This window comes from Hemibagrus wyckioides, linkage group LG17 (genome assembly GCF_019097595.1).
Source record: "Hemibagrus wyckioides isolate EC202008001 linkage group LG17, SWU_Hwy_1.0, whole genome shotgun sequence".
Lineage (NCBI taxonomy): Eukaryota > Metazoa > Chordata > Actinopteri > Siluriformes > Bagridae > Hemibagrus > Hemibagrus wyckioides.
This window is the reverse complement of record NC_080726.1, coordinates 25,320,705-25,339,020: the sequence shown is the minus strand read 5'-3', so window position 1 is coordinate 25,339,020 and position 18,316 is coordinate 25,320,705. Positions and strand designations below refer to the sequence as shown.

The 18,316-nt window shown below is 40.3% G+C and overlaps 1 protein-coding gene across 8 annotated transcripts in view; it reads right to left on the bottom strand.

Moving 5' to 3' along the window:
• LOC131367872 (cGMP-dependent 3',5'-cyclic phosphodiesterase) overlaps positions 1-18,316 on the bottom strand; it is a 221,786-nt gene that overhangs the window by 55,497 nt on the left and 147,973 nt on the right. For all 8 annotated transcript variants that reach the window (XM_058413487.1, XM_058413479.1, XM_058413485.1 and 5 more), the window contains one exon: positions 10,903-10,955. In XM_058413487.1, coding sequence (XP_058269470.1) covers positions 10,903-10,955 — 53 coding nt within the window. The remainder of the gene's footprint in view (positions 1-10,902; positions 10,956-18,316) is intronic.

The window sequence follows — 18,316 nt, the reverse complement described above, 5'->3', positions numbered from 1 at the left end:
AGTGTACTGTACTGTAGTGTACTGTAGTGTAGTGTACTGTAGTGTACTGTACTGTAGTGTAGTGTAGTGTAGTGTAGTGTAGTGTACTGGACTGTAGTGTACTGTACTGTACTGTACTGTAGTGTACTGTAGTGTAGTGTACTGTAGTGTACTGTACTGTAGTGTAGTGTAGTGTACTGGACTGTAGTGTACTGTACTGTACTGTACTGTACTGTAGTGTAGTGTACTGTACTGTAGTGTACTGTACTGTACTGTACTGTAGTGTACTGTAGTGTAGTGTAGTGTACTGTACTGTAGTGTAGTGTAGTGTAGTGTACTGTACTGTAGTGTACTGTAGTGTAGTGTAGTGTACTGTAGTGTACTGTACTGTAGTGTAGTGTAGTGTACTGTAGTGTAGTGTAGTGTAGTGTAGTGTACTGTACTGTACTGTAGTGTAGTGTACTGTAGTGTAGTGTAGTGTACTGTACTGTAGTGTAGTGTACTGTACTGTAGTGTAGTGTACTGTAGTGTACTGTACTGTAGTGTAGTGTACTGTAGTGTACTGTACTGTAGTGTAGTGTAGTGTACTGTACTGTAGTGTACTGTACTGTAGTGTAGTGTAGTGTACTGTAGTGTAGTGTACTGTACTGTAGTGTACTGTACTGTAGTGTAGTGTACTGTAGTGTAGTGTACTGTAGTGTACTGTACTGTAGTGTAGTGTAGTGTACTGTACTGTAGTGTACTGTACTGTAGTGTAGTGTAGTGTACTGTAGTGTAGTGTACTGTACTGTAGTGTACTGTACTGTACTGTAGTGTAGTGTAGTGTACTGTACTGTAGTGTAGTGTACTGTAGTGTAGTGTAGTGTAGTGTACTGTACTGTAGTGTACTGTACTGTTGTGTAGTGTGTAGTGTATTGTGTAGTGTACTGTACTGTAGTGTAGTGTACTGTAGTGTGTAGTGTATTGTACTGTAGTGTAGTGTACTGTACTGTACTGTAGTGTGTAGTGTACTGTACTGTACTGTAGTGTAGTGTGTAGTGTATTGTGTAGTGTACTGTATTGTAGTGTACTGTGTATTGTATTGTAGTGTAGTGTAGTGTACTGTACTGTACTGTAGTGTGTAGTGTATTGTACTGTAGTGTATTGTAGTGTGTAGTGTATTGTACTGTAGTGTAGTGTACTGTAGTGTATTGTAGTGTGTAGTGTATTGTACTGTAGTGTAGTGTACTGTAGTGTATTGTAGTGTGTAGTGTATTGTACTCTTGTGTAGTGTACTGTGTTGTAGTTTAGTGTAGTGTACTGTAGTGTAGTGTAGTGTAGCGTGTAGTGTATTGTACTGTAGTGTAGTGTACTGTACTGTAGTGTATTGTGTAGTGTAGTGTACTGTAGTGTAGTGTGTAGTGTAGTGTGTAGTCTATTGTATTGAACTGTAGTGTATTGTGTAGTGTAGTGTAGTGTACTGTAGTGTACTGTACTGTAGTGTATTGTGTAGTGTAGTGTACTGTAGTGTAGTGTACTGTACTGTAGTGTAGCATACTGTAGTGTAGTGTACTGTACTGTATTGTGTAGTGTACTGTATTGTAGTGTAGTGTACTGTACTGTACTGTATTGTGTAGTGTACTGTACTGTACTGTAGTGTGTAGTGTATTGTACTGTACTGTAGTGTGTAGTGTATTGTGTAGTGTAGTGTACTGTATTGTAGTGTACTGTACTGTAGTGTGTAGTGTATTGTACTGTAGTGTAGTGTGTAGTGTAGTGTACTGTACTGTAGTGTAGTATAGTGTAGTGTAGTGTAGTATAGTGTAGTGTGTTGTGTAGTGTGTTGTGTAGTGTACTATAGTGTACTGTACTGTAGTGTGTAGTGTAGTGTACTGTAGTGTAGTATAGTGTAGTGTAGTGTGTAGTGTACTGTAGTGTAGTGTAGTGTACTGTAGTGTAGTGTGTAGTGTAGTGTACTGTACTGTAGTGTGTAGTGTAGTGTAGTGTACTGTAGTGTAGTATAGTGTAGTGTGTTGTGTAGTGTGTTGTGTAGTGTACTGTAGTGTGTAGTGTAGTGTATTGTAGTGTGTAGTGTAGTGTAGTGTACTGTACTGTACTGTAGGGTGTAGTGTAATGTAGTGTAGTGTACTGTACTGTACTGTAGTGTAGTGTGTAGTGTATTGTGTAGTGTAGTGTACTGTAGTGTAGTGTACTGTACTGTAGTGTGTAGTGTAGTGTACTGTACTGTATTGTGTAGTGTACTGTAGTGTACTGTACTGTACTGTAGTGTGTAGTGTAGTGTACTGTAGTGTAGTATATTGTAGTGTGTTGTGTTGTGTGTAGTGTTGTGTGTTGTGTAGTGTAGTGTACTCTAGTGTGGTGTGTTGTGTAGTGTAGTGTACTGTAGTGTAGTGTGTAGTGTAGTGAGTAGTGTACTGTAGTGTAGTGTGTAGTGTAGTGTGTAATGTACTGTAGTGCAGTGTAGTGTAGTGCACTGTAGTGTAGTGTACTGTAGTGTAGTGCACTGTAGTGTAGTGTACTGTAGTGTAGTATAGTGTATTGTAGTGTAGTGTACTGTAGTGTAGTGCAATGTGTAGTGTAGTGCAGTGTAGTGTACTGTAGTGTAGTGTACTGTAGTGTACTGTAGTGTAGTGTAGTGTAGTGTACTGTAGTGTAGTGTAGTGTACTGTACTGTAGTGTACTGTAGTGTAGTGTACTGTAGTGTACTGTACTGTAGTGTAGTGTACTGGACTGTAGTGTACTGTACTGTACTGTACTGTACTGTAGTGTACTGTACTGTAGTGTACTGTACTGTACTGTAGTGTAGTGTAGTGTAGTGTACTGTAGTGTACTGTACTGTAGTGTACTGTAGTGTAGTGTACTGTACTGTAGTGTACTGTAGTGTAGTGTAGTGTACTGTAGTGTACTGTAGTGTAGTGTACTGTAGTGTAGTGTACTGTAGTGTACTGTACTGTAGTGTACTGTAGTGTAGTGTAGTGTACTGTACTGTAGTGTAGTGTACTGTAGTCTACTGTAGTGTAGTGTACTGTAGTGTAGTGTAGTGTACTGTAGTGTAGTGTACTGTACTGTAGTGTAGTGTACTGTAGTGTAGTGTACTGTACTGTAGTGTACTGTAGTGTAGTGTACTGTAGTGTAGTGTACTGTAGTGTACTGTACTGTACTGTAGTGTACTGTAGTGTAGTGTAGTGTACTGTACTGTAGTGTACTGTAGTGTAGTGTAGTGTACTGTAGTGTACTGTACTGTAGTGTACTGTAGTGTAGTGTAGTGTACTGTACAGTAGTGTACTGTAGTGTAGTGTACTGTAGTGTAGTGTAGTGTAGTGTACTGTACTGTAGTGTACTGTACTGTACTGTAGTGTAGTGTACTGTACTGTAGTGTAGTGTAGTGTACTGTACTGTAGTGTACTGTACTGTAGTGTAGTGTAGTGTAGTGTACTGTAGTGTACTGTACTGTAGTGTAGTGTAGTGTAGTGTACTGTAGTGTAGTGTAGTGTAGTGTACTGTAGTGTACTGTACTGTAGTGTAGTGTACTGTAGTGTAGTGTAGTGTAGTGTACTGTAGTGTACTGTACTGTAGTGTAGTGTAGTGTAGTGTACTGGACTGTACTGTACTGTACTGTAGTGTAGTGTAGTGTACTGTACTGTAGTGTAGTGTACTGTACTGTAGTGTACTGTAGTGTAGTGTACTGTAGTGTACTGTACTGTAGTGTAGTGTAGTGTAGTGTAGTGTAGTGTAGTGTACTGGACTGTAGTGTACTGTACTGTACTGTACTGTAGTGTACTGTAGTGTAGTGTACTGTAGTGTACTGTACTGTAGTGTAGTGTAGTGTAGTGTACTGGACTGTAGTGTACTGTACTGTACTGTACTGTACTGTAGTGTAGTGTACTGTACTGTAGTGTACTGTACTGTACTGTACTGTAGTGTACTGTAGTGTAGTGTAGTGTACTGTACTGTAGTGTAGTGTACTGTACTGTACTGTAGTGTACTGTACTGTAGTGTAGTGTAGTGTACTGTAGTGTACTGTACTGTAGTGTAGTGTAGTGTACTGTAGTGTAGTGTAGTGTAGTGTACTGTACTGTAGTGTAGTGTACTGTAGTGTACTGTACTGTAGTGTAGTGTACTGTACTGTACTGTACTGTAGTGTAGTGTACTGTACTGTAGTGTACTGTAGTGTACTGTACTGTAGTGTAGTGTAGTGTAGTGTACTGTAGTGTACTGTACTGTAGTGTAGTGTACTGTACAGTAGTGTACTGTAGTGTAGTGTAGTGTAGTGTACTGTACTGTAGTGTAGTGTACTGTAGTGTAGTGTACTGTACTGTAGTGTACTGTACTGTACTGTAGTGTAGTGTACTGTAGTGTAGTGTAGTGTAGTGTACTGTACTGTAGTGTAGTGTACTGTAGTGTAGTGTACTGTAGTGTACTGTAGTGTAGTGTACTGTAGTGTAGTGTAGTGTAGTGTACTGTACTGTAGTGTAGTGTACTGTAGTGTAGTGTAGTGTACTGTAGTGTAGTGTACTGTACTGTAGTGTACTGTAGTGTAGTGTACTGTAGTGTAGTGTAGTGTACTGTACTGTAGTGTAGTGTAGTGTACTGGACTGTAGTGTACTGTACTGTACTGTACTGTACTGTAGTGTACTGTACTGTAGTGTACTGTACTGTACTGTAGTGTAGTGTAGTGTAGTGTACTGTAGTGTACTGTACTGTAGTGTACTGTAGTGTAGTGTACTGTACTGTACTGTAGTGTAGTGTAGTGTACTGTACTGTAGTGTAGTGTAGTGTACTGTACTGTAGTGTACTGTAGTGTAGTGTACTGTAGTGTACTGTACTGTAGTGTAGTGTAGTGTACTGGACTGTAGTGTACTGTACTGTACTGTACTGTACTGTACTGTACTGTAGTGTACTGTACTGTAGTGTACTGTACTGTACTGTAGTGTAGTGTAGTGTAGTGTACTGTAGTGTACTGTACTGTAGTGTACTGTAGTGTAGTGTACTGTACTGTAGTGTACTGTAGTGTAGTGTAGTGTACTGTAGTGTACTGTAGTGTAGTGTACTGTAGTGTAGTGTAGTGTAGTGTACTGTACTGTAGTGTAGTGTACTGTAGTGTACTGTACTGTAGTGTACTGTAGTGTAGTGTACTGTAGTGTAGTGTAGTGTAGTGTACTGTACTGTAGTGTAGTGTACTGTAGTGTACTGTAGTGTAGTGTACTGTAGTGTAGTGTAGTGTAGTGTACTGTAGTGTAGTGTACTGTACTGTAGTGTAGTGTACTGTAGTGTAGTGTACTGTACTGTAGTGTACTGTAGTGTAGTGTACTGTAGTGTAGTGTAGTGTAGTGTACTGTACTGTACTGTAGTGTAGTGTACTGTAGTGTACTGTACTGTAGTGTACTGTAGTGTAGTGTACTGTAGTGTAGTGTAGTGTAGTGTACTGTACTGTAGTGTACTGTAGTGTACTGTAGTGTAGTGTACTGTAGTGTAGTGTAGTGTAGTGTACTGTAGTGTAGTGTAGTGTAGTGTACTGTAGTGTAGTGTACTGTACTGTAGTGTAGTGTACTGTAGTGTACTGTACTGTACTGTACTGTACTGTAGTGTACTGTAGTGTAGTGTACTGTAGTGTACTGTACTGTAGTGTAGTGTAGTGTACTGGACTGTAGTGTACTGTACTGTACTGTACTGTACTGTACTGTACTGTAGTGTACTGTACTGTAGTGTACTGTACTGTACTGTAGTGTAGTGTAGTGTAGTGTACTGTACTGTAGTGTACTGTAGTGTAGTGTACTGTAGTGTAGTGTACTGTACTGTAGTGTAGTGTAGTGTACTGTAGTGTACTGTAGTGTAGTGTACTGTAGTGTACTGTACTGTAGTGTACTGTAGTGTAGTGTACTGTAGTGTAGTGTACTGTAGTGTACTGTACTGTAGTGTAGTGTAGTGTAGTGTACTGTAGTGTAGTGTACTGTAGTGTAGTGTAGTGTAGTGTACTGTAGTGTAGTGTACTGTACTGTAGTGTACTGTAGTGTAGTGTACTGTAGTGTAGTGTAGTGTAGTGTACTGTACTGTACTGTAGTGTAGTGTACTGTAGTGTACTGTACTGTAGTGTACTGTAGTGTAGTGTACTGTAGTGTAGTGTAGTGTAGTGTACTGTACTGTAGTGTAGTGTACTGTAGTGTACTGTAGTGTAGTGTACTGTAGTGTAGTGTAGTGTACTGTAGTGTAGTGTACTGTACTGTAGTGTACTGTAGTGTAGTGTACTGTAGTGTACTGTACTGTAGTGTACTGTACTGTACTGTAGTGTAGTGTAGTGTAGTGTACTGTAGTGTACTGTACTGTAGTGTACTGTAGTGTAGTGTACTGTACTGTACTGTACTGTAGTGTAGTGTAGTGTAGTGTACTGTACTGTAGTGTAGTGTAGTGTAGTGTACTGTAGTGTACTGTACTGTAGTGTAGTGTAGTGTACTGGACTGTAGTGTACTGTAGTGTACTGTACTGTACTGTAGTGTACTGTACTGTAGTGTACTGTACTGTAGTGTAGTGTAGTGTACTGTAGTGTACTGTACTGTAGTGTACTGTAGTGTAGTGTACTGTACTGTAGTGTACTGTAGTGTAGTGTAGTGTACTGTAGTGTAGTGTACTGTAGTGTACTGTAGTGTAGTGTACTGTACTGTAGTGTAGTGTACTGTACTGTAGTGTACTGTAGTGTAGTGTACTGTAGTGTAGTGTAGTGTAGTGTACTGTACTGTAGTGTAGTGTACTGTACTGTAGTGTACTGTAGTGTAGTGTACTGTAGTGTAGTGTACTGTACTGTAGTGTACTGTAGTGTAGTGTACTGTACTGTAGTGTACTGTAGTGTAGTGTAGTGTACTGTAGTGTACTGTAGTGTAGTGTACTGTACTGTAGTGTACTGTACTGTAGTGTACTGTAGTGTAGTGTACTGTACTGTAGTGTAGTGTACTGTACTGTAGTGTACTGTACTGTACTGTAGTGTACTGTAGTGTAGTGTACTGTACTGTACTATACTGTAGTGTAGTGTACTGTACTGTAGTGTACTGTACTGTAGTGTACTGTAGTGTAGTGTAGTGTAGTGTACTGTACTGTAGTGTAGTGTAGTGTAGTGTACTGTAGTGTACTGTACTGTAGTGTAGTGTAGTGTACTGGACTGTAGTGTACTGTACTGTAGTGTACTGTACTGTAGTGTAGTGTAGTGTACTGTAGTGTACTGTACTGTAGTGTACTGTAGTGTAGTGTACTGTACTGTAGTGTACTGTAGTGTAGTGTAGTGTACTGTAGTGTAGTGTACTGTAGTGTAGTGTACTGTAGTGTACTGTAGTGTAGTGTACTGTACTGTAGTGTAGTGTACTGTAGTGTAGTGTAGTGTAGTGTACTGTACTGTAGTGTAGTGTACTGTACTGTAGTGTACTGTAGTGTAGTGTACTGTAGTGTAGTGTAGTGTACTGTACTGTACTGTAGTGTAGTGTACTGTAGTGTAGTGTAGTGTAGTGTAGTGTACTGTACTGTAGTGTACTGTAGTGTAGTGTACTGTACTGTAGTGTACTGTAGTGTAGTGTACTGTAGTGTACTGTACTGTAGTGTACTGTAGTGTAGTGTACTGTACTGTAGTGTAGTGTACTGTACTGTAGTGTACTGTACTGTACTGTAGTGTACTGTAGTGTAGTGTACTGTACTGTACTATACTGTAGTGTAGTGTACTGTACTGTAGTGTACTGTACTGTAGTGTAGTGTAGTGTGTAGTAGTGTGTTTTTCTTCTCTTAAAGCCACTCTAACAGCTCTAAAAGACTGCACTACAGAGCTAATCCAAACACCATTTAGTCCAGCAGGAAGCTCTTGTCAATTTGTGAATGCCCCCAGGAAATAAAACACACACCGGGGATCAAAACCAACTTGATGGGAAGGAGAAGAAGACGTAGAGGAGTAGGAAAAAAGATGAAAGGCTTCAGACTTGGGACAGGATAAAAGGAACACAGTGCTGAGAGAAATGATCATGAAATAATTTATAGATGCTGGCAAAGAAGCTGAAAAGAAAATAAACATATGGAATAATGTGGGGGGGGAGACAGAGAGAGAGGGGGACAGAGAGAGAGGGAGAGAGAGAGAGAGAGAGAGAGAGAGAGAGAGAACAATATGAATTGTAGTTAAAGTGATTAATTTTAACACAAAACAAGCACTCATTTTTCATTTAAAAAAAATCAACCAATTTCTGCCATGAGAGAAGAGGAAAGCTTGTGACAAATACATTCTCTGACCAAACACATATAATGAGCAGTTATCAAGGTTGAGGAGTGTGTGTGTGTGTGTGTGTGTGTGTGCGCGCGCGAGTTGTGGTGTTTTCAATGCAACTGTATTTAATTATGCTTTTCAACTGTCTGCACTTTTGTTTTCACGTAACATTCTCATTTAATATTCACTAAATGTTAAAAGTTATTTTCTGCTTTAAATAAAGAAAAAGGTCAGTGTAAAATCTTTTAGTTTAGGAATTCAGAAGAGAGCAGTTTAACCTAGCACCAAATTTCAGCACCAAAACAGCAAAAATCATCAGAATCACTGAATCATTGATTTTTATGCATTTGTAATTGAATGGTGTGCATTTTTAAATTGTATTTTAATGGATTTACACTCTTAATAGAACAATAATCAGCTCTTAGAGGCTGTGTGATGTAAAGAATTAGACACACTGTTTTACAAGCATAATCCACTGGGCAGCGTAACATCATCACCTCAAAGCTAATTCATTTTCTATAACATCGGGATCATGATTTTGTTCTTAACACAGCAATTTGCAAGGAATTACAATTTTAACCTATTAATGAACATGCAGTGCTTTTTTTCATTTAGAATTGCATTCCATGTTGTAGCTTTTCTTTTTTCTCTCTCTTAAAGTTAAGATGCAACTTGTCATGTTACAGAGAAACTGCACAGCATAAAACTCCTGAAGAAGTCAGAACCCGTAAAGCTACAGCTGTACCTCTGACTGTCAGAAAGTGCTGTCTGTGGAGATTCCTTCCAATGTTACACAGCACACCATAGGGCGGGTCAGCTCGGGGTATTCAGCCGCTCTGTGGTATAAACCCATTTTGTATTGCGTATGGATTGTGACACTGAGTGTCTAACTCGCCCTTACCTGTCATACAGTTACTAACACATAGCCTTGAGTGGATTATTGCTTTTATAAAACCGTGAAAAAACATGCTAAAATGAATAAATAAGGTAATTATTAATCATATTTGTTTGTGTATAGTGAGGATCTGACCACGGCTCGGGCCAATCACATTTAAGAAACAAACAATTGTTTTGTAATTCTACCTGTAATCTGGTATTTGTTCAATATCCTGTTTACACACTGACCTCATGGGAAATAAAGAGGTCATATGTATAAATAAATAAATAAACAGATAGACAGATAAATAAACCACTGCTGTCCGATGTTTGGAAAAATCTTTTTAAAAAGATGGATAAGTAGATATTTTAGCAAAAGAGAACAAAGAACAAAAGAGAGAGAGAGAGAGAGAGTGTGTGTGTGTGTGTGTGTGCTTCCCTCAAAAAGATGTAAGAATCTGTATAAACACTGATAAGGATTTTATGCTAATATGTCCCCTGAGACACAAGAGAGTAAAAAACTACAGAATACTGATGAGGACACCAATCTTTACTACACACACACACACACACACACACACACACACACACACACACAGAATGCTGTTTAAACTGCAGTTACCAGCTGAAATAAATGAATGTGAAATAAACATATGCTGATTCATGTTTTTTATTTTTCCCTGTCTGTTCTCTCTCTCTCTCTCTCTCTCTCTCTCAGTTTGAGCCTTGTGTCATTAAATAAAAACGTTAAATACTGTATCACGTCTGTTAGCAGAGTCACTATAAACACTTGGCTCTTATAAAGACAGACAGCGGGAGATCTCTGTAATCTCCTGCACTGTTTATAGAACAGAACTACATAACTATACTATACAATTAATTATATTACAACTATATTCTGTTGCTGAATTTGTCAGACCCAAGTCTTCTTGTACAGGGGATATGTATTCTAACATCAGACTGTTTTACTGCGATTTTATTTATTTTTTATTACATAAACACATCGACCTAACAAATCAAACTGCATGTCTGTTTAGTCTTCTTACTTTTTACACTTAATTCGTTATTTGCTGCCTTGGACTTATGCAAGTGATGAATGCATCCTTGTTTAACTTTAGCAGAAGAGTCTTTGAAAGACGTTGCAGGAGCCATGAAGATACGAGTTACCTCCAAGGTCATCCATGTTCTAGCAGCAGGTTTCATTTGTGGCTTTGATTTATTAGCAATGAAAAGCTGAGCACTGTATTCTCCATGCAAATTAATGTGTGAGTCTGATGCTATAAAAACTCTTGTAGCCTGAGCCACACAGAGGTGCACTATTGGGGATTATATTCTAACTCTCATGATATTTAGCTGGATAAAAAATATTGAGCAACTGGATACTGTGGAATGTTTATTTGCGGAAGATACAACCACCGAAGGTCCAATTCCACGGCATGGGATTTTCTCCTCCGCTGTTTAGTCATTAATGTTAAGTGATGAACAGACTCTGCCTCTCTGATATTCAGAGGTGAATTATTCATCTAATTGTGCTGATAAGGCTTAATCTGTTCATCTGCCTCTGCTTTTCTCTGCTCTCCTGAGTGAGAAGAGTCATCATCACAGCACCAAAGACTTTAGGAACACTCCCATCACTCATATGCATTCATAAAATAAATAAGTGACCACACAAACACACGCACACACACACACACACACACACACATCAGGATGGACGGATGTGACCTTATTATTAGAAATGAAAAATAAAAGAAAGGAAAATTCAGATCAATTCTTAAAATCTTAGTGTGTGTGTGTGTGTGTGTGCTATAACTCACATAGCTGATAACTTTGAGCTGAAGTGATGCCGCATCCAGATCATACAGCTCACCTGCCGATCAGACAAGCACAGCAATCAAAGAGAGCTCATCACAAATCAGAGCAAATCATCCAGCCCTCACATCAGTCTTAACAGGAAGACTGACTCAGAGAATCTTCTGCTTTACACTCAGAGCAAGTGAGGAGGACGTGAGGACAGAATAACTTCACCAGATCAAGATCAAGATAAACACTCTGTATCTCCACTACATTCACTGAATACAAAGACAGAAGTACCCAAGGTTTAGTTTACCCCCCACTCTCTCTCTCTCTCTCTCTCTCTCTCACTCTCTCAGTTCAATTCAAATGAGTTGGTACTGCCAAAGCATGTAAAAAGGCAAGGAATAACACCTGAACAGAGAACAAATGATGAGATGAACAAGTGAAGAAATAAATCAAAATTAAACAATCCTTAAAAAAGTAGTCTATGGGCTTTGAGTAGTGTGTGTGTGTGTGTGTGTGTGTGTGTGTGTGAAGTGTTTCCTTCTCCAGCTTTTTGAAGTCCAGACAAATCATTTGAAATCTGGTGTAAAATTGTGTTGGAATTTCTTTGTAGTTAGGACAGGTAGTTAAGAAGTGTAGCTCTGTCTCCAACACTGCTTGGATACAGTACAGACAGAACCTGCTCACACTGGACAGCTCAGGCTGGACCTGCCTCTCTCTGGGCAGCTCAGGCTGGACCTGCCTCTCTCTCTGGGCAGCTTAGGCTGGACCTGCCTCTCTCTGGGCAGCTCAGGCTGGACCTGCCTCTCTCTGGGCAGCTCAGGCTGGACCTGCCTCTCTCTGGGTAGCTCGGGCTGGACCTGCCTCTCTCTCTGGGCAGCTTAGGCTGGACCTGCCTCTCTCTCTGGGCAGCTCGGGCTGGACCTGCCTCTCTCTCTGGGCAGCTTAGGCTGGACCTGCCTCTCTCTCTGGGCAGCTCGGGCTGGACCTGCCTCTCTCTGGGCAGCTCGGGCTGGACCTGCCTCTCTCTGGGCAGCTTGGGCTGGACCTGCCTCTCTCTCTGGGCAGCTCGGGCTGGACCTGCCTCTCTCTCTGGACAGCTCGGGCTGGACCTGCCTCTCTCTCTGGGCAGCTCGGGCTGAACCTGGCCTCTCTCTCTCTGGGCAGCTCGGGCTGGACCACCCTCTCTCTCTGGGCAGCTCGGGCTGGACCAGCCTCTCTCTCTCTGGGCAGCTCGGGCTGGACCTGCCTCTCTCTCTGGGCAGCTTAGGCTGGACCTGCCTCTCTCTCTGGGCAGCTCGGGCTGGACCTGCCTCTCTCTGGGCAGCTCGGGCTGGACCTGCCTCTCTCTGGGCAGCTTGGGCTGGACCTGCCTCTCTCTCTGGGCAGCTCGGGCTGGACCTGCCTCTCTCTCTGGACAGCTCGGGCTGGACCTGCCTCTCTCTCTGGGCAGCTCGGGCTGAACCTGGCCTCTCTCTCTCTGGGCAGCTCGGGCTGGACCACCCTCTCTCTCTGGGCAGCTCGGGCTGGACCAGCCTCTCTCTCTCTGGGCAGGTCGGGCTGGACCTGCCTCTCTCTCTCTGGGCAGCTCGGGCTGGACCACCCTCTCTCTCTGGGCAGCTCGGGCTGGACCAGCCTCTCTCTCTCTGGGCAGCTCGGGCTGGACCAGCCTCTCTCTCTCTGGGCAGCTCGGGCTGGACCTGCCTCTCTCTCTCTGGGCAGCTCGGGCTGGACCTGCCTCTCTCTCTCTGGGCAGCTCGGGCTGGACCTGCCTCTCTCTCTCTGGGCAGCTCGGGCTGGACCAGCCTCTCTCTCTGGGCAGCTCGGGCTGGACCTGCCTCTCTCTCTCTGGGCAGCTCGGGCTGGACCTGCCTCTCTCTCTCTGGGCAGCTCGGGCTGGACCTGCCTCTCTCTCTGGGAAGCTCGGGCTGGACCTGCCTCTCTCTCTGGGCGTGTTCCTCAGTTTTTGTCGCTGTATGTTCTCTGATCCAAATGATAGTGTTTTTTCCCCCAATAAGATAGATAACTTATGTGTTGATCATTAGGTTGGGACGGATTCTGTGGATAAGGTGCTGAGGCTGATTATTGTTAGTTTTGTTAGTCGTAATAATCTCTCTCTCTCTCTCTCTCTCTCTCTCTCTCTCTTTATATTAAATCTCCACTACAAGAACTAATCCAAACACTTTCTAAAAATAAGTTTATCTTTGTTCACGCTGTTAGTTTCTCAGAGTGGAGTCTGTAATAAACTCTCTCCTCTGTGATAAGTACAGGATAAAGCACTAAGGGGTGAGCAGTTATAGAGCGTAATCTACACCAAGGTGGTGTGATGAAGCAGAGCTGAGTTACCATCACCACCCTAAAGTTGTGTATTTTCCTGTTTTCTTTCTCCTACACCACAGCTGTTTACCAACAATTACAGTTTTCTTTATTAAAATACACTAGACCATGTCATACTTTATATCTATTGAATGTTTGTAAATGAGTTCCTGAGGTCACTTCTGTTATAGCAGAATAAATAAATAAACACAGCTTGTCATGTTACTTAGAAACTGTAAAGAAGTGGAAACTCCTCTGCCCTGAAGATGTCAGAAAACTAAAACTTACAGTTTTACCTCCGAAAGTAGGAAAGCGCTGACACTTCAGACCTAAAAGTCAAATAAATCACTGAAAACCTAACCATAATAATCACAGAGATTTTAAATCTATTTATTTTTAGTGGAGCTCCTGCTGTACAAGTCCAAGGGAATGTGCTGCTGCTGTAGAAATGATGTTTATAAACCTGTGGTGTGCCGTGATACAGCAGTCAGACCTGTTACTCTAAAGGCCAGGATCATCACAATACAGGATAACATGTATTTTATTTTCTGATGTAGGGATATGATGGAGATGAGATATGATGGAGATGTAGAGATATGATGGAGATGAGATATGATGGAGATGAGATATGATGGAGATGAGATATGATGGAGATGTAGAGATATGATGGAGATGAGATATGATGGAGATGAGATATGATGGAGATGTAGAGATATGATGGAGATGAGATATGATGGAGATGTAGAGATATGATGGAGATGAGATATGATGGAGATGTAGAGATATGATGGAGATGTAGAGATATGATGGAGATGAGATATGATGAAGATGTAGAGATATGATGGAGATGAGATATGAAGGAGATGTAGAGATATGATGGAGATGTAGAGATATGATGGAGATGAGATATGATGGAGATGTAGAGATATGATGGAGATGAGATATGATGGAGATGTAGAGATATGATGGAGATGAGATATGATGAAGATGTAGAGATATGATGGAGACGTAGAGATATGATAGAGATGTAGAGATATGATGGAGATGTAGAGATATGATGGAGATGTAGAGATATGATGGAGATGAGATATGATGGAGATGTAGAGATATGATGGAGATGCGATATGATGGAGATGTAGAGATATGATGGAGATGAGATATGATGAAGATGTAGAGATATGATGGAGATGAGATATGATGGAGATGTAGAGATATGATGGAGATGTAGAGATATGATGGAGATGAGATATGATGGAGATGTAGAGATATGATGGAGATGAGATATGATGGAGATGTAGAGATATGATGGAGATGAGATATGATGGAGATGTAGAGATATGATCGAGATGAGATATGATGGAGATGTAGAGATATGATGGAGATGCGATATGATGGAGATGTAGAGATATGATGGAGATGAGATATGATGAAGATGTAGAGATATGATGGAGACATAGAGATATGATAGAGATGTAGAGATATGATGGAGATGTAGAGATATGATGGAGATGTAGAGATATGATGGAGATGAGATATGATGGAGATGTAGAGATATGATGGAGATGAGATATGATGAAGATGTAGAGATATGATGGAGACGTAGAGATATGATAGAGATGTAGAGATATGATGGAGATGTAGAGATATGATGGAGATGTAGAGATATGATGGAGATGAGATATGATGGAGATGTAGAGATATGATGGAGATGAGATATGATGGAGATGTAGAGATATGATGGAGATGAGATATGATGGAGATGTAGAGATATGATCGAGATGAGATATGATGGAGATGTAGAGATATGATCGAGATGAGATATGATGGAGATGCGATATGATGGAGATGTAGAGATATGATGGAGATCAGATATGATGGAGATGAGATATGATGGAGATGTAGAGATATGATGGAGATGAGATATGATGGAGATGTAGAGATATGATGGAGATGAGATATGATGGAGATGAGATATGATGGAGATGTAGAGATATGATGGAGATGAGATATGATGGAGATGTAGAGATATGATGGAGATGAGATATGATGGAGATGAGATATGATGGAGATGTAGAGATATGATGGAGATGAGATATGATGGAGATGTAGAGATATGATGGAGATGTAGAGATATGATGGAGATGAGATATGATGGAGATGTAGAGATATGATGGAGATGAGATATGATGAAGATGTAGAGATATGATGGAGATGAGATATGATGGAGATGTAGAGATATGATGGAGATGAGATATGATGGAGATGAGATATGATGGAGATGTAGAGATATGATGGAGATGAGATATGATGGAGATGAGATATGATGGAGATGTAGAGATATGATGGAGATGAGATATGATGGAGATGAGATATGATGGAGATGTAGAGATATGATGGAGATGTAGAGATATGATGGAGATGAGATATGATGGAGATGTAGAGATATGATGGAGATGAGATATGATGGAGATGTAGAGATATGATGGAGATGTAGAGATATGATGGAGATGAGATATGATGGAGATGAGATATGATGGAGATGTAGAGATATGATGGAGATGAGATATGATGGAGATGTAGAGATATGATGGAGATGAGATATGATGGAGATGTAGAGATATGATGGAGATGTAGAGATATGATGGAGATGAGATATGATGGAGATGTAGAGATATGATGGAGATGCGATATGAAGGAGATGTAGAGATATGATGGAGATGTAGAGATATGATGGAGATGAGATATGATGGAGATGTAGAGATATGATGGAGATGAGATATGATGGAGATGTAGAGATATGATGGAGATGAGATATGATGGAGATGTAGAGATATGATGGAGATGTAGAGATATGATGGAGATGAGATATGATGGAGATGTAGAGATATGATGGAGATGTAGAGATATGATGGAGATGAGATATGATGGAGATGTAGAGATATGATGGAGATGAGATATGATGGAGATGAGATATGATGGAGATGTAGAGATATGATGGAGATGTAGAGATATGATGGAGATGAGATATGATGGAGATGTAGAGATATGATGGAGATGAGATATGATGGAGATGTAGAGATATGATGGAGATGTAGAGATATGATGGAGATGAGATATGATGGAGATGAGATATGATGGAGATGTAGAGATATGATGGAGATGAGATATGATGGAGATGTAGAGATATGATGGAGATGAGATATGATGGAGATGTAGAGATATGATCGAGATGAGATATGATGGAGATGCGATATGATGGAGATGTAGAGATATGATGGAGATCAGATATGATGGAGATGTAGAGATATGATGGAGATGAGATATGATGGAGATGTAGAGATATGATGGAGATGAGATATGATGGAGATGTAGAGATATGATGGAGATGAGATATGATGGAGATGAGATATGATGGAGATGTAGAGATATGATGGAGATGAGATATGATGGAGATGTAGAGATATGATGGAGATGAGATATGATGGAGATGAGATATGATGGAGATGTAGAGATATGATGGAGATGAGATATGATGGAGATGTAGAGATATGATGGAGATGTAGAGATATGATGGAGATGAGATATGATGGAGATGTAGAGATATGATGGAGATGAGATATGATGAAGATGTAGAGATATGATGGAGATGAGATATGATGGAGATGAGATATGATGGAGACGTAGAGATATGATGGAGACGTAGAGATATGATAGAGATGAGATATGATGGAGATGTAGAGATATGATGGAGATGAGATATGATGGAGATGTAGAGATATGATGGAGATGAGATATGATGGAGATGAGATATGATGGAGATGTAGAGATATGATGGAGATGAGATATGATGGAGATGAGATATGATGGAGATGTAGAGATATGATGGAGATGAGATATGATGGAGATGAGATATGATGGAGATGTAGAGATATGATGGAGATGTAGATATATGATAGAGATGAAGAGATATGATGGAGATGTAGAGATATGATGGAAATGTAGAGATATGATGGAGATGTAGAGATATGATGGAAATGTAGAGATATGATGGAGAATTCTATTAAGTTCTTTTCAAGAATCAAGCAAGGTTTATTGTCTTTCCAGAACATGTAGCACATGAAAGGGAACGAAACCAAGTACTGAGGTTCCAGTGATAGCAGCCAAAAATATACAACAGTTTGTGCCTTGCTTTAATATTCTGGTTGATAAATCTCAGAATGTCTTTAGCTGAATGGATGAGAAACTGCATTAAACAGATACTTTGTGCTTTTTCAATTGAGGGCTTTATGTCATTACTCTGATCTTCTTTCATTAAAATTTCTGTTCAGTGGTGTACAGGTCCAGTGATTTACTCAACCAGATCATTGTCCTGCTGCCAGGTCAAGCAGCATCCACTCACTTCTGAAGCATCTGGGAGGATCTGCACAATTAAGAGGCTTCACTCCACTTCACAATTCATTCATCTGCTTCTGTTTGCAGTCACATGATCAATAGACTTTGATTGTCCGAGTCCACGTGAAGCCGTGTGCCACCATGCTTTCAATCATTTACAGCATCTTTTTTTTTTTTCTCTCTCTATCCCTTTGGCTCTTTTTCTACTGATTTAGTTTTTTTCTGTTTTATTAAGAGAACAAACAACTGCTGAAAGCAAAAGTGACTTAATAATAAATGATAACATGATAAAGCTCCACAGGAGGAGAAATCAAGGAACACTGTCTGAGTTTGTAAGAGTTAAATAGGTATATATATATATATAAAACCATGGCCCTGATGATGAAATGTCATGATGACATCACATATCAACACATTATGTTTTTTAAGTATTTAATCAAATACTACTACATCACTTTATCAGCAGTTCTGTCTTGCTCTGTAATAGCCTTATTAGATGTTCTGTTTTTGGTGATCCCATATTTAAATCTGAATACCCCCCCCCACACACACACACATACTATGCATTAGTTGAAATATTTTTTCAGACACTGGATTTCATTAACTATCCAGTACATCTGTGTGTGAATTAAACTCATCATCCTTTGGTCAGCAAAATTTTTTTCTACCTTGTGGCAATCACAAAATGAATGGATGCTTTTAAACATGTATGATTCAATATCT